This window comes from Gorilla gorilla, chromosome 4 (assembly GCF_029281585.2).
Source record: "Gorilla gorilla gorilla isolate KB3781 chromosome 4, NHGRI_mGorGor1-v2.1_pri, whole genome shotgun sequence".
Classification (NCBI taxonomy): domain Eukaryota; kingdom Metazoa; phylum Chordata; class Mammalia; order Primates; family Hominidae; genus Gorilla; species Gorilla gorilla.
The window spans coordinates 56,603,224-56,618,438 of record NC_073228.2 but is presented as its reverse complement, the minus strand read 5'-3'; the positions used below and the strand labels follow the sequence as shown (position 1 = coordinate 56,618,438).

At 39.7% G+C, this 15,215-nt stretch overlaps 1 protein-coding gene across 2 annotated transcripts in view; it reads left to right on the top strand.

Annotated features, from left to right (window-relative positions):
* The window catches only part of LOC115933339 (14-3-3 protein epsilon-like), a 41,908-nt gene that overhangs the window by 19,468 nt on the left and 7,225 nt on the right, over positions 1 to 15,215 (top strand). Inside the window, exon 3 of one of the 2 annotated variants that reach the window (XM_063706523.1) lies at positions 411 to 516. In XM_063706523.1, the coding sequence (XP_063562593.1) occupies positions 411 to 516 (106 nt within the window). Of the gene's footprint in view, positions 1 to 410; positions 651 to 15,215 lie in introns of those variants that run through there. The other variant, XM_031007097.3, reaches the window with a different exon arrangement.

The window sequence follows — 15,215 nt, the reverse complement described above, 5'->3', positions numbered from 1 at the left end:
ACTTTCATGGGACCTATCTCATTCCCCTCCCCTAAACGGCCACACATTGCACAGTGCTGGCTGAGTGTTTCATGTAGAAATTTTATTTTATGATTAATACACTCGTGCCATTTCTTGAAACCACTTGCTTGTTTAATTCTAGTCTATCAAGTGATAGTTTTGTTAATATTTAGAGGCTCCTCAGTTAATTTCTGTGGGATTTTTGGTTATATTTAATAAGGAAAATAGTATGAAATGTCTAAGAAAATGAAATGAAGCCAAATATTCCTGAGTTTAAAATTATTGAAGTACACTTGTTAATTGTTATGTATATTTTCTTCACATATTTCATATTATATTGAACAATTTTAGCTATTTTACTTTAAAAATCATCATTCCTGGTTTAATTTTTTTTTTTAATTTTGCTGTAGGAAAGGGGACTACCACAGGTATCTGGCAGAATTTGCCACAGGAAATGACAGGAAGGAGGTGGCAGAGAACAGCCTGGTGGCTTACAAAGCTGCTAGTGATATTGCAGTAAGAGAACTTTCACCAATGCATCCCATTCATTTATGTCTTGCTCTCAATTTTTCCATATTCTCCTGTGAAATTCTGAATTTCCCTGACCCTGCCTGCAGGTAAGCTGTGGGGAAGAACGCAACCTGTCAGTGTGAAAGTGAAGAAGGATAGCCATTTGAGTGTTCCGTCTTGTTTCTTGGGACTGCCTTTGTAGGCTTGGCTGCGTAGTAATTCTTACGGCTCTTAGTTGAAGCTGCTTTGTATTAAAACAGACCCATCTCAACCCAGTAGCATAGCAGTCAGGATAATTATTTTGATGTGGCATATTGTTGTTAGTGGACTGAAAAGAAATCTAACATGTTAATATAACTAGAGGAAGGAAATGAGAGAAAATTATAATAGAATTATCTTAATTTTTGTATATTAGTGTGCAGTCTTTGTGGGCATGTTTTTAACAGTTATTCTCCTAGCAAACATCATTTGATATTTTCTGTTTTAGCATAAACAAGTTTCATTCTTACTGATGTGTGTTAAATTGTTCCTCTTTTTATACTTCAGCTTGTTCCCAGTTTTTGATAATGTAGATAAAAATTTAAGGAATATTTATATGTATATAACTTTTTACTTTTAAAAAGTTGTGACAAAATATACATAAAATTTATCATTATAGCCTTTTTGAAATGTACAGCTCAGTGGCACCAAGTACATCAATAGTGTTGTGTAAACACCACCACTATGTGAAAACTTTTTCTTCACTCACACAAAACAAACTATAGCCATTAAACAATAACTCTTCATTTCCCCCTCCCCAACTGCCAGTAACGTCTATTTTACTTTGTCCCTATGAATTGGTCCATTTTAGATACCTCATAGAAGTGGGATCATATAATATTTGTGCCTTGTGGCTGTCTTTTTATTTCAGTTAGCATAATGCTTTCAATGTTTTGTTAATATTAAGCGTGGATCAGAGCTTCAGTCCTTTTTATGACTGAATAATAATCCATTTTATGTGTTTTTCACACATCGTTTAGCCATTGAACTTTTGATGGACAGTGAGTTTCTTTTCACCTTTTCCTGTTGTGTGACTAATGCTGCTATGAACATTGGTGCACTATTTGCTTGAGTTTTTGTTTCAATTCCACCTGGGAGTGGAATTGGAACAGATAATTACTTTTTTTTTAAGACACAGGATCTTACTCTGTCCCTGCAGTGGTGCAATCATAGCTGACTGCAGCCTCAACTTCCTGGACTCAGGTGATTCTCCTGCCTGAGCCTCCCAAGTAGCTGGCACTAGAGGCTCGTGCCACCATGCCTGGCTCATTTTTAATTTTTTTTGTAGAGGCAGGGTCTCGCTATGTTTTCTAGGCTGGTCTTGAACTCCCGGCCCAAAGTGATCCTCCTGCCTCAGCCTCCCAAAACTCCGTCTCAAAAAAAACCGCAACAACAACAACAACAACAAAAGGGGAGTGAGACCCTCTCTCTAAATCAAAAATGAGCCGAAAAACCCCACATAGCACTCCAAATGGATTAATTTCTCACGTCAGTTTGTAGTTGACACTTTGCAGAAGTTTGTATTCAAGGCCAAACTCTTTGGTAGATTTATTCTGGTTTTTCTCTTATATATTTGTTTTGGGCATTATTTTTGGTATTTTAATAAAATTACATACAAAATTTTATTTACAAAAATGGTTTATCTTAATGCATTCTTTTAATAATTCCTTTGTTTCTGACAACTTCATAACTATTACCATGAAGTCACAATATAGACTAATGAAAAAAGTAATAAAAGTTTTGTACTTAACGAGGACAAGAGTTCCTTGGGGAAATATTGAGTGAATGATTACAGGGAAGATAATTCTTTAGTTACAGATTAATTCCTTGAAAGTTAAATTCAACTTTAAAACATGGTCATTTATATTTTATTTTATTTATTTATTTATTTATTTATTTATTTATTTATTTATTTATTTTTTGAGATGGAGTCTCGCTCTGTCACCCAGGCTGGATTGCAAGTGGCCTGATCTCAGCTCACTGCAACCTTCACCTTCTGTGTTCAAGCGATTATCCTACCTCAGCCTCCTGAGTAGCTGGAATTACAGGCACGTGCCACCGCGCCTGGCTAATTTTTATATTTTTTCATTAGAGACAAGGTTTCACCACGTTGGCCAGGCTGGTCTCGAACTCCTAACCTCATGATCCACCCGCCTCGGCCTCCCAAAGTACTGGGATTATAGGTATGAGCCACCTCGCCCGGCTAAAACATGGTCATTTTTAAAGAAATAAGCTTATTTATGAAATTAGATTAACTGAATAGAGCTTAGTTGATAATGAAGACTGGAAAACAATGAACATTTTCTTTATTTAAACAAAACTTTCCCTTTTTGAAATAACATGATTTCTTAACTAAAAGGCATAAGGAATTAACTTTCAACTTGAATATTATGGGTTTAGATAGTACTAGTAGTAATGTATAACATCTGACCTTTTTGTAATCATTTGATGAAGATGTAAATCCATGTTGTTATTTGTGGCTTTCTTTACAAATATAAAATTTGAGTCTAAAATATAAGGTTTGACTCGTATATAGAAGATGAATCTCATTAGAGGATTAGGTTTTTGTTTCTTCACAAACATTAGTGAACAATGGAATTTATGGATAAATTATGGATAAATTTATGGATAAATTATGTTGGCCTTTATTATGTTGTAAAAGACTGCTCATAACAGTGAAATAGAATGGACATAGTAAATGACTGTAAATTCATGAATGTTAAATATGATTGGCTTGGGCTGCTGAGTGTGGTGGCTCTCGCCCATAATCCCGGCACTTTGGGAGGCAAGGCAGGCAGATCACTTGAGGCCAGGAGTTTGAGACCAGTCTGGCCAACATGGTGAAACCCTGTCTCTACTAAAAATAGAAAAATTAGCCAGGCATGGTGGCGTGCACCTATCCGAGCTGCTTGGGAGGCTGAGGCACGAAAGTCACTTGAACTTGGGAGGCAAAGGTTGCGGTGAGTGGACATCGCGCCACCGCACTCTAGCCTGGGTGATGGAGTGAGCTTCTGTCTGAAACAGACAGACAACCCCTCAAAAACCAAATAAATATGATTGGCTTAGCAGGTGCTGTGATCTGAGTGTTTGTTCCCTTATACCACCAAATTCATATGTTGAAACCTAATTCCCAGTGTGATTGTATTAAGAAGTGGGGCCTTCAGGAATGATTACTTCATGAGGGCTCTGCCCTCATGAATGCGATTAGTGCCCTTCTAAAAGAGGCCTTAGAGAACTTGCTTTGTCCCACCATGTCAGGACACAGAAGGTACCGTTTACGAGGAAAAGGCTCTCACCAGACACTGAATCTGCTGGTACTTTGATCTTGGACTTCTCAGCTTCCAGAGCTGTGAGCAGTAAATTTCCCTGGTTTATAAATTATCTAATCTGAGATATTTTGTTATAGCAGCCTGAACAGATTAAGCATGTTTTGGGGGAATAATAGTGCATGAGAATCATCACTGATTCCCTTAGGGAACCTGAAAACTTGTAACCTTGTGTGTAAGGTGCCCCCACCACTTCCTTCTTTCTCCCTCCCTTCCTCCTTCCTTCTCCCAGAAACAAAAGAACCAACACAGAGTTGATAAATTACAAGAATTTTATGAAATTATACCTATTCAGGCACAGTGGCTCACGTGTATAATCCCAGCATTTTGGGAGGCTGAGGTGGGAGGATTGCTTGAGCCTAGGTGTTTGAGACTAGCCTGGGCAACGTAGGGAGACTCCATCTCCACCAAAAAACTCTCAAAAAACCGAAAAATTAGCTGGGTATGGTGGCATGGACCTATTGTCCCAGCTACTAAGGAGGGTGAGAGTGGGAAGTCAAGCCTACAGTGCACTACTGTACTCCAGCCTTGGCAACAGAGTGAGACCCTGTCTCAAATTTTTTTTTTTTTTTTTTTTTTGAGACAGAGTCTCGCTCTGTCACCCAGGCTGGAGTGCAGTGGCGCTTTTTTTTTTTTTTTTTTTGAGACTGAGTCTCGCTCTGTCACCCAGGCCGAAGTGCAGTGGCGCGATCTTGGTTCACTGCAACCTCCGCCTCCCGGGTTCAAGCAATTCTCCTGCCTCAGCCTCCTGAGTAGTTGGGACTACAGGTGCACGCCACCACACCCAGCTAATTTTTTGTATTTTAGTAGAGACGGGGTTTCATCGTGTTGCCTAGGCTGGTTGCAAACTCCTGAGCTCAGGCAATCTGCCCGCCTCAGCCTCCCAAAGTGCTGGGATTGCAGGTGTGAGCCACCACGCCTGGCCTCAAAAAATTTTCTTTTTTAATTTAAAAAATTTAATATTTTTTAAAAAATAGAGATGGGGTCTCACTGTGTTGCCCAGGCTGATCTTGAACTCTCGGTCTCAAGTGATCTTCCCTCCTTGGTCTCCCAAATGCTAGGATTATAGACCTGAGCCACTGTGCCTGGCCAAAAATTCTTTTTAAAGAGTAAAATGCTGGATTAGATGCAACATTTATTATTAATCTTATTTTGTTTGATGAGTTAAAGATAATCAGTTATTACAATTTGGTTAGATTTGTAAAGGAAATTGGACTATTAGCTGTCTTTTGACTAAGGTGTTTTTTGTTTTTTGTTTTTTGTTTTCTCTCCTGAGGGAAAGAAGGATACTTGGAAACATTTTTTAATATAGTTGAACTAATGAGTACCACATTTTTGATAGCTTCAGAAGTTTGTGAACCAGGAGAATGATAAATTGTGTATTTGATTTGAGAAACTGCTGGAAGCAAATGAATAAACTAGAACATTTGTCATCAACATATGTTAAATAGTCATTTTGTTATATTATGGAAACGAAAAAAACTAATGAATACTTAAGGACATTCTCTCCATGATATGTTTAAGACTCTCCTGCAGCGTTTAAGTGTACAACAGATTTCCTGTGACAATAAACTAAGTGATATCTTTTTAAATTTATGTTCTGTTCTTGTGGGCAGTTTTCAAAGACACATTCCTCCTCAGAAATTAATTTAAATTGTTAATTTTATAGTGGCGTATTTTACATGTTTCAGAATGGGAGCATTCATTCTTAGTAGAGAAAAACCCATCCAACTTGCGTATTTCTCCATTTGTCCTCTAAAGTTTATAAATTGTTACTGGTTGATTCATGGACAAAGAGCTTTGTTGTACAACATACAGATTTCATTCTATCTTTTTCTTCACATTTTTATGCTTGTTAATACGAACTTTCTGATAGAAAAGAGCAGAATTTTCTCAGACTACGATATTTTTTAATGTGATGTATTCAAGCTCAGGGATGCTGGGGGAACAGAAGTAGTGGCAGATGGGGCAACCTGATGCTTTGCAAGGATGGGGTGGTTCATTTTGATTATAGACACTGGCAGTCTGTGAAGTAAAGATACGGAGCCACCATCCATTCTACAGGCTGTACTAACCATGTGTATTGTGGTAAAGCCAAGAACAACTTTGTATGGACATAGTAGAAGGGAAGAGTGGATCCACTTTTAGTTTCCAGGCACATACCCACATATAGTAATACTGTTAACACTATATCTTTGTGTTAACATTGAGCACTGAGGCCAAATGGCATATATATATATATATATATATATATATATATATGTATATATATATATATATATGTATATATATATATATATATATATGTATGTATCTTTCTCTCTCCACACTGTTTTCTACTTTGAATTACAGATGGTCTGCTTGGGAATAGAAATGAGGACATAATAACAGGGTGCCAGATTTATACCTTCTGAATGACAGGATAAGTGGATATTGATTTTTCTTCATTATTTAAACAGCTACCCTTAGATAGGCCATACAGGATAGGTTCTTCTATAATTTTTAAAAAGTTGAATTGTAGAAAGTATCTAAGCAATACTGAACAAGAGGCTAGGAAAAGCACAATTGTGGGAATGTAAATTGGTAGAGCCACTTGGAAGGAAGTCTGGCAATATGTATTAAGCCAAAAAAATGGGAATGACCCTAGTGTTCACTGAAGAAGCACTCTCTGTATGTATCTAAGGAGGCATCTATATGATTTTTCATGCCAAGTGTATGAAGGAAAAAATGGGTAACAGCCTAAATATGAACAGTAAGTGAATACCTGTATATTACTAACGTTATATAATGAAAAGCTATACAGCACGTAAGGAATGAACTAAATCTATACGTAGTAGGTTGCATTATAATATGTATTATATGCTAACCGCTGTAAGTTTCTGTGGGGGTACATCTTATAAAAGCATGGAAAAAGATCTGAAAGGAGACAAACCAAACTGATTATCTCTTGGGGAAGACTGAATGGGCACGGGAGGGATTAGGACTGAGGGGAGGAAGTAAGTAGGATTTTATGGTAGTGGTATGTGTAGCTTTATATATACCGGGTTTTTGTTGTTGTTGTTTGTTCTGAGGCAGAGTGTTGCTCTGTTGCCCAGGCTGGAGTGCAGTGGCATGTTCTCAGCTCACTTCAATCTCCGCCTCTCAGGTTCAAGCAATATTCCTGCCTCAGTCTCCCCTGTAGCTGGAATTACAGGCATGTGCCACCACACCTGGCTAATTTTTGTATTTTTAGTAGAGATGGAGTTTCACCATGTTGGCCAGGCTGGTCTCGAACTCCTGACTTCAAGCGATCTGCCTGCCTTGGCCTCCCAAAGTGCTGGGATTATAGGTGTGAGCCACCGCGCCCGGCCTACTTTATGTATACTGTTTGAATTTAATAGAAGAATGCATTCACTTACTGCTTGTGTAATGAAAAACTAATTTAAAAAATTAATCCCAGCACAACAACCACATTTTTTTCACATTATCATCTACTTCTGTATGTATTTTGTATAGTTTTAGTTTTTGGTTTTTTTTTCTTTTTTTTTTTGCAATGGAGTCTTACTCTGTTGCCCAGGCTGGAGTGCAGTGGTGCGATCTCGGCTCACTGCAACCTCTGCCTCACTGCAACCTCCACCTCCAGGCTCAAGCGATTCTCCTGCCTCAGCCTCCCAAGTAACTGGAACTACAGGCATGTGTCACCACGCCTGGCTAACTTTTGCATTTTTAGTAGATAATGGGGTTTCTTCATGTTTGCCAGGCTGGTCTCGAACTCCTGACCTCAGGTGATCCACCCACCGCGGCCTCCCAAAGTGCTGGGATTACAGGCATGAGCCACTGCACCTGTAATACAAAATACAAATACAAAAAATAATTTTTGTATTTTTAGTAGAGACGGGGTTTTGCCATGTTGGCCAGGCTGGTGTCAAACTCCTGTCCTCAAGTCAGGAGGCCACCTCGCTTCTCAAAGTGCTGGGATTACAGGTGTGAGCCACTGTGCCTGGCCAGTTTTAAGAATCTTTGTCTTACAGGGCCAGGCACGGTGGCTCACGCTTGTAATCCCAGCACTTTAGGAGGCTGAGGCAGGTGGATCACAAGGTCAGGAGATCAAGACCATCCTGGCTAACACGGTGAAACCCTGTTTCTACAAAAAATACGAAAAAATTACCAGGGGGTGGTGGTGGGCGCCTGTAGTCCCAGCTACTCGGGAGGCTGAGGCAGAAGAATGGTGTGAACCTGGGAGGTGGAGCTTGCAGTGAGCCGAGATTGCGCCACTGCACTCCAGCCTGGGCAACAAAGCAAGACTCCGTCTCAAAAAAAAAAAAAAAAAAGAATCTTTGTCTTACAAACATTGTCATGTTTCTATGAACTCTTTAAATAATCTATTATTTTCGGAGACAAGGTCTCATTCTTCATGGAATGCTGGAGTATAGTGGTTCAATCATAGGTCACTGCAGTCTCCAATCCTGGGCTTAAGTGATCCTCCCACCTCAGCCTCCTGAGTAGCTGTTACAGGTGCACACCACCATGCTAATATTTTTGTTTTTTGTAGAGACAGGGTCTCTCTGTGTGGCTCAAGGTGGTCTCAAACTCCTGGGCTCAAGTGATCCTCTCATCTCAGCCTCCCAAAGTTCTGGAATTACAGGTTTGAGCCCCTGTGTCCTGCTTGAAAAAACATTTTTTCTGAGTTCTTACTGTGTGTCAGAAGTTGTTCTGGATGCTGAGGTTTAGTAATAAGCATAAGGCCTTGGACAAGAGAATAGATAGCACATTCATTTGATCATTTAAAAAATTCTGTCTTTATCCAAAAATATCAATAATATTTAAGGTTCTTTGCTGGGTGTTGGGGATACATATAAATAAGGCAGTTTCTTTGTTCTTAAAGAGCAGAGGGGAGATATACAACTCAATAAACAAATACCGTATAAGCTGTGTTATTTTAAAGTTAAAGCATTGAGAATTTGATATTGAATAAGTGATTATAAGGAAAGTTATTTTGTAGGAGGGACACCTAACTTTTTAGGTGGTGGGGCATGGAAGCAATTAGAATAGGCTTCCAAAAAATAAAGGAGGGACATTAAGCCAAGCCTTGAAGGATCTTGGATTGTTCAGAGTATGATTGGAGCTCATAGGCAGAGGACACTGCAAGGACAGTAGCAGTAAACATAATGTGGTTAGGGAATGAGAAGTAGTTTGCAGCAGCTGGAACCTCTCGTGTGTCTCTACCTTCTGGTTCTAAGGTTTGCATTTTAAATTTTTATCAATTTATTGTGTTATAACATTTTAAATCTTTTTGGCCTAAGCCAGAGATTCTCAGTCTTGGCAAGTGACATCCCTGTTGGCCCTGTAATCATAGACTAAGCTATATTTTCTTAGTTGTCAGTGGTGCCCCATGATGTAATATCAAAATCTTGCAAAGCACCGTCATCCTCAATATCCTGGTCTCATCTAGTTTCTCAAAATTAGATCTATGATAAACTCCTTCTGTAAGAATAATGTTCAGTTTTTAATCTCATTTTTAGATGTTAAAAACTTACTTGGCCTTCTGTTTTCCTAGTGGTCTTTTATATTCTTGAAGCACAGAGGACTATTACCTTTATTTTTATTTTTATTATTATTTTTTTTGAGACAGAGTCTCCCTCTGTTACCCAGGCTGTAGTGCAGTGGCATGATCTCGGCTCACTGCAACCTCTACCTACTGGGTTCAATGATTCTCCCACCTCAGCCTAGCAGGTAGCTGGGACTACAGGTACCCGCCACCACACCTGGCTAATTTTTGTATTTTTGGTAGAGGTGGGGTTTTACCATGTTGGCCAGGCTGGCCTCGAACTCCTGACCTCAAGTTATCCACCCGCCTCAGCCTCCCAAAGTGCTGGGATTACAGGTGTGAGGTACCGTGCCCAGCCTGGATTGTGTTCAAAAGTTTATCTCGAATTTAAAGCTTATTTTTCCATAGAAACAATGTTATAAGTGATGATTAGGTTCATAGGGTGGTGGCTTACAGAAAATTAAGTCATAGTATAGCTGAAATACTCTATATTTGCAATAGAAGTGTAGTAGAAACAATACTATGGGAATGCTAGATGAAGCAGACAATTAAATGGAGAAAGTCATTTAAAAATATATCTAGGGTTGGGTGCGGTGGCTCACACCTGTAATCCCAGCACTTTGGGAGGTGGAGGCGGGTGGATCACCTGAGGTCAGGAGTTCGAGACCAGCCTGACCAACATGGCGAAACCCCATCTCTACTAAAAATACAAAATTAGCTGGGCGTGGTGGCATATGCCTGTAATCCCAGTTACTTGGGATGCTGAGGCAGGAGAACTGCTTGAACCTGGGAGGTGGAGGTTGCAGTGAGTTGAGATCGCGCCATTGCCCTCCAGCCTGGGCAACAAGAGTGAAACTCCGTCTCAAAAAAAAAAAAAAAGTATCTAAATGCCAATGCTTGAGAATATGAATACTCTTCACTGTTGGGTCATCCAGTCCTTTCCAGAGATTAATTCAGCTTCAGCCTAAGAATCTTTAATGATATTAACTACTATTAATCACTTGGAAAGATAAAGGTACCCTTAGGACATTTTTGTCCTTTTGTATAAGGAATTGGGAGTTGTCAGCAAGAGATGTATGACTATGCATGCACTGATACATCTACATATCATATATGTTTTTATTCTTATTTTTAAGAGACAGGGTCTTGCTCTGTTGCCCAGGCTGGAGTGCAGGGGTTCAATCATAGCTCACTGCAGCTTCCAACTCCTGGGCTCAAGCAGTCCTCCTGCCTTGGCTTCCCATGTAGCTGGAACCATAGGCGTGTGTCACCATGCCTGCCTAATTATTATTTATTTTTTGTAGAGACAGGGTCTCCCTCTGTTGCCCAGGCTGGTCTTGAACTCCTGGTCTCAAGCTGTCCTCCCACCTGGACCACTCAGAGTTCTGGGATTAGAGGTGCGAGCCAGTGCCTGGCCTCTTCATTTGTTCTTTCTGTTCCTCAGACTGGATAATCAAAATTGACTATCTTCAAGTTTTGTAATTGTTTTCTTTTTTTGAGATAAGGTCTTACTCTGTTGTCCCGGCTGGAGTGCAGCGATGCAATCATAGTTCACTGCAACCTCATACTTCTCAACTCCAGAATTGCTAATTGGTTTCCTTTTATAATATCCATCTCATCTCACTATTGATATTCTCCATTTGGTGAGACAGTGTTCTCATACTTGAAGTCATTAGGCATGTTTTTTTTTCTTCTTTGAACTTGTTTATAAATAGTTCATTAAAGTGTTTACCTAGTAAATCAAATGTCTGGACTTGCCTACAGACAGTTGCTATTTAATGCCCTTTTCCCTGTGTATGGGCTTCATTTTCTTATCTAAATGCTTTGCAATTTTTTGTTGAAAATGAGACATTTTAAGTACTGTAGTGTGGCAGCTCTGGAAATTGGATTCCCTACCTTAAGGTTTGTTACTGCTATTTGTTGTTGTTCCTGCTATTATTTATTTGCTTAGTGACTTTCTTGGTCTGATTTTATGAAGTGTGTTTTCTTTTTTTGTGTGTGCTTATTTAGCTTAGTGGTCAGCTAAGATTGGACAGAGACTTTTAAAAATGCCTTGAACCTATAAGTTCAGCCTTGGCGGAGGGGTTCTATACTACTCGGGTGTGTGTTCTGATGTTGTACAGTCAGTTTGCAACTCTGCTTTAGCCTTCACTTCCTGCTTGTGTGGAGCTTTCAGGTCAGCCAAAGTGAGAGATACGGGAATTTTGGGGCACATGCACAGCTCTCCATATGCAGGTGGCCTTTTGGATTTCCAGGAATATGTCAGAGCCTTTCAAAGCCCTTGTGGACTTGCTGTTTTTCAGGTTTTCCTTTCGTGTTTTTTGGTTAACCTCTTGTTAGCCCCATCTGCCAGTGCTTTCTCAGGCAGCTGTGAAGTTATATAGTTGCCACTGATTGTTTTTGAAGAATGCTGGGGGGAAAAGTTTTATTTGTAGAGTGAACTCAAAGCCAGATCAAATAAAGACAAAGCTTGAGAATGGAACTTTTTAATGAGCTACCAGATAGGTCAAATATTGACACTTCTTTTGAGAAGCTCTAAACCCATTCTGCCTCCTTCAGTGGCTGCTTGACTGTTGGTTTTTACAGCTTAGGGAGATTTTTGGTTTTCAAAGCTATTGCATAGCTGGGGAGAAGGTGATGGGAATAGAACATGTTAAAACACCACAAATACTGCTTTTTTTTTTTTTTTTTTTTTTTTTTTTACAGACGTTCAGCCATTCTTTTTTTTTCTCTCTCTTTTTTTTTTTTTTTTTTTTTTTGAGAGAGTGAGCTGTCACTCAGCCTGGAGTGCAGTGGCGTGATCGTGGCTGACTGCAGCCTTGACCTCCCAGGCGCTAGCGATCCTCCCACCTTAGTCTCCTGAGTAGTTGAGACTACAGGCGTGTGCCACCAATTTTTGTAGTTTTTGTAGAGACGGTGTTTGCCATGTTGCCCAGGCTGGTCTTAAACTCTTGGGCTCAAACAATTCATCTGCTTCAGTCACCCAAAGTGCTGGGATTGCCACCGCACTCGGCTCAGTCATTTTTCTGGAATAAAGCTCTTTGGATTATTGCAAGCATTTGGTTGATTTCTACAGTTCTGAAAAAGTTGGATTTTGACAGTTTTTGATAGTGTTCTTGCTGCTTTTTTAGAAGAATGGATTTTCAGAGGTATTTACCACTCCAGCAATCAGCCTCCTTACAGGTTTTTTTGGAGGGAAAATTTTTATATCCTAAAATGCAAAAGTCATGTGTCCTTGCATTTTGACAAGATACAGAACATTTCTATCACCAAGAAAGTTGACTTGTTCCTCTTACCAGTAAATCTACCACATCCTCAGAGGCAATAACTGTTCTGACCTGTCATCATTGATGAGTTGTTCCTGTTCTAGAACTTGGGGAATCACAGAGTATCTGCTCTTTTTTTTAATCAGCCTTCTTTTACTTAGTATAATATCTGTGAGCATCATCCATGTTGTTGCATATATCAGCACTTTCGTTTTTTCCTTTTTATGCTGAAAAGTATTCTATAATAAGAATGTATCATAGTTTTATGTTTTTGTTTTTGAGGCAGAACCTCATTATGTTGCCGAGGCTGGAGTGCGGTGGCGCTATCTTGGCTCACTGCAACTTCCACCTCCTGGGTTCAAGTGATTCTCCTGCCTCAGTCTCCTGAGTAGCTGGGACTACAGGCACCGCCACTATGCCCAGCTAACTTTTGTATTTTTAGTAGAGAGGGAGCAAACTCTGTTGGCCAGGTTGGTTTCGAACTCCTGACCTCAAGCGATCTGCCTGCCTCGGCCTCCCAAAGTGCTGGGATTACAGGCGTGAGCCACACACCTGGCCTTATATCATACTTTTTTGGATTCATTTGTTCATGGACATTTGGCACAAAGTCACCAGTAGCAAAAAAAATTGCTGGTTGTAGGCCCCCTCTTGCCTGAGATGTCCCATCTGGGTTTTATCATCTACCTGAGGTGGCTCTGCAGTAGCTTTTTTTAGCAGGGACCCTACCAAAGTGACTTTTGATAGGTTAATTTACTTCAGCTGCACCAAGCAGATTTACAAATATGTTGGTTGTGTTTTCTTTGCTGCATTATACAATTTCTTCTTGTCCTAGGTTTGTAAATTCTTAGCCCACTTTGGCAGTGAAAGGCATATTTCCCAATGTTTATTTATCTCTGTGGTTATCCTCTGATTCAGATGTTGTTAAATTTTCCTCTTTGCCTTTGGAACCAACCTGTTAAAACGGCAACTCCTATCCTATAACAGAAATCAGAATGCATGGTCCTGCCTTGGCTGTCTTAAAGAAACAGAGATGAAGAATAGACTTGGTCTTTGCTCTCAAGAGACTTAAAATATACTTAGAGAGGTAAGACAAATATTACCTTTGAAAAAAAGTGATGATATAAAGCAGTATATAATAGGGGAATAGAACGCCAGTATTGTCGTTTATTGTGAAATATTTTATACCATGTAATGAGTAATAGTAAAGTATTGAACTTTAAGAAAAAAGCTTACCTTTACAAAAATGGATTTAATTTCATGCATTTCACACATGCATATGATTTCTTGACTGGAAGTAAAGAGTATAGTTGCAGCTAGAATTTAGGGAGTGCTCATGGTAATGACAACATCCATCCTGTGTCACTGCAGAAAAGGTTAATAACTATAGGTGTAGACAAGGTAACCTCTAAAAGTTTAGAGCATGACAATGAGCGTTGTGCTGCTCTCTTATGTTTGCTTTGTGCAATAGTTAATTACATAATTTTATTTTCCTTTCATGGACAGTGAGTTCTGATCTCTTCATATGACTTTGTAAAAGCGATTTACATAGATTATCTAAATTATTTTTTATTTTTTATTTGTTTTTAGACAGAGTCTCACTCTGTCTCCCAGGCTGGGGTGCAGTGGTGCAATCTCTGCTCACTGCAACCTCTGCCTCCCAGGTTCGAACGATTCTCCTGCCTCAGCCTCGTGAGTGGCTGGGATTACAGGTGTGTGCCACCATCCCTGGCTAATTTTTGTATTTTTAGTAGAGATGGTGTTTCTCCGTGTTGGCCAAGCTGGTCTCGAACTCCTGGCCTCAAGTGATCCACCTGCTTTGGCCTCCCAAAGTGCTGGGATTACAGGTGTGAGCCACCGCGCCGGCCTCTATCTAAATTAAAATGGAGGAGTTGCTCTATTTACCATTGGTACTATAGAAATGATAGTAGTCAGCTTGGGCTACCATCACAAAATACCAAAGACTGGATGATTAAACGACAGAAATGTTATTTCCCATTGGAAATAACGTTTGGTTCCAGCAAGGTTTTGTTTTTGGTGAGGGCTCTCTTCCTGGCCTGCAGAAGAGAGCCTTTCCTGCTCGTTGCATCCATACATGCTCTTTCCTCTGTGCCTATGTTGCGCTTGAGCCCTTTGGTGTCTCTTCTTCTATGAACACTAATCCTGTAAGGTCAGCGTCCTATCCTTATAAGCTTATGTAACAATAATTGCTTCCTTACTCCAAAACCAGCCACACTGTGTGTTAGGGCTTCAACATATGAATTTGAGGGGAGGACGCATACATTCATTTCATAACAGAAATGTAAATACAATGCAATATATTCAAATTATCCCCTAGACTTATCTTCATCAGTAGCACTGAGTATATCTTAGGAACAGGCAGACACTTTGAAATCATCAAAGATCATTTTTTTCTTTCTAGTCCTTTGACAGCTAATTATTCAGTGAACCCTGTTCAGTTAACTTTATCTCTTGAATCTGCCTTCTTACCTCCCTTTTTACTTTATGCCTTAGGCCTGTAATCCCACCACTTTGGAGACAGAGGCGGCA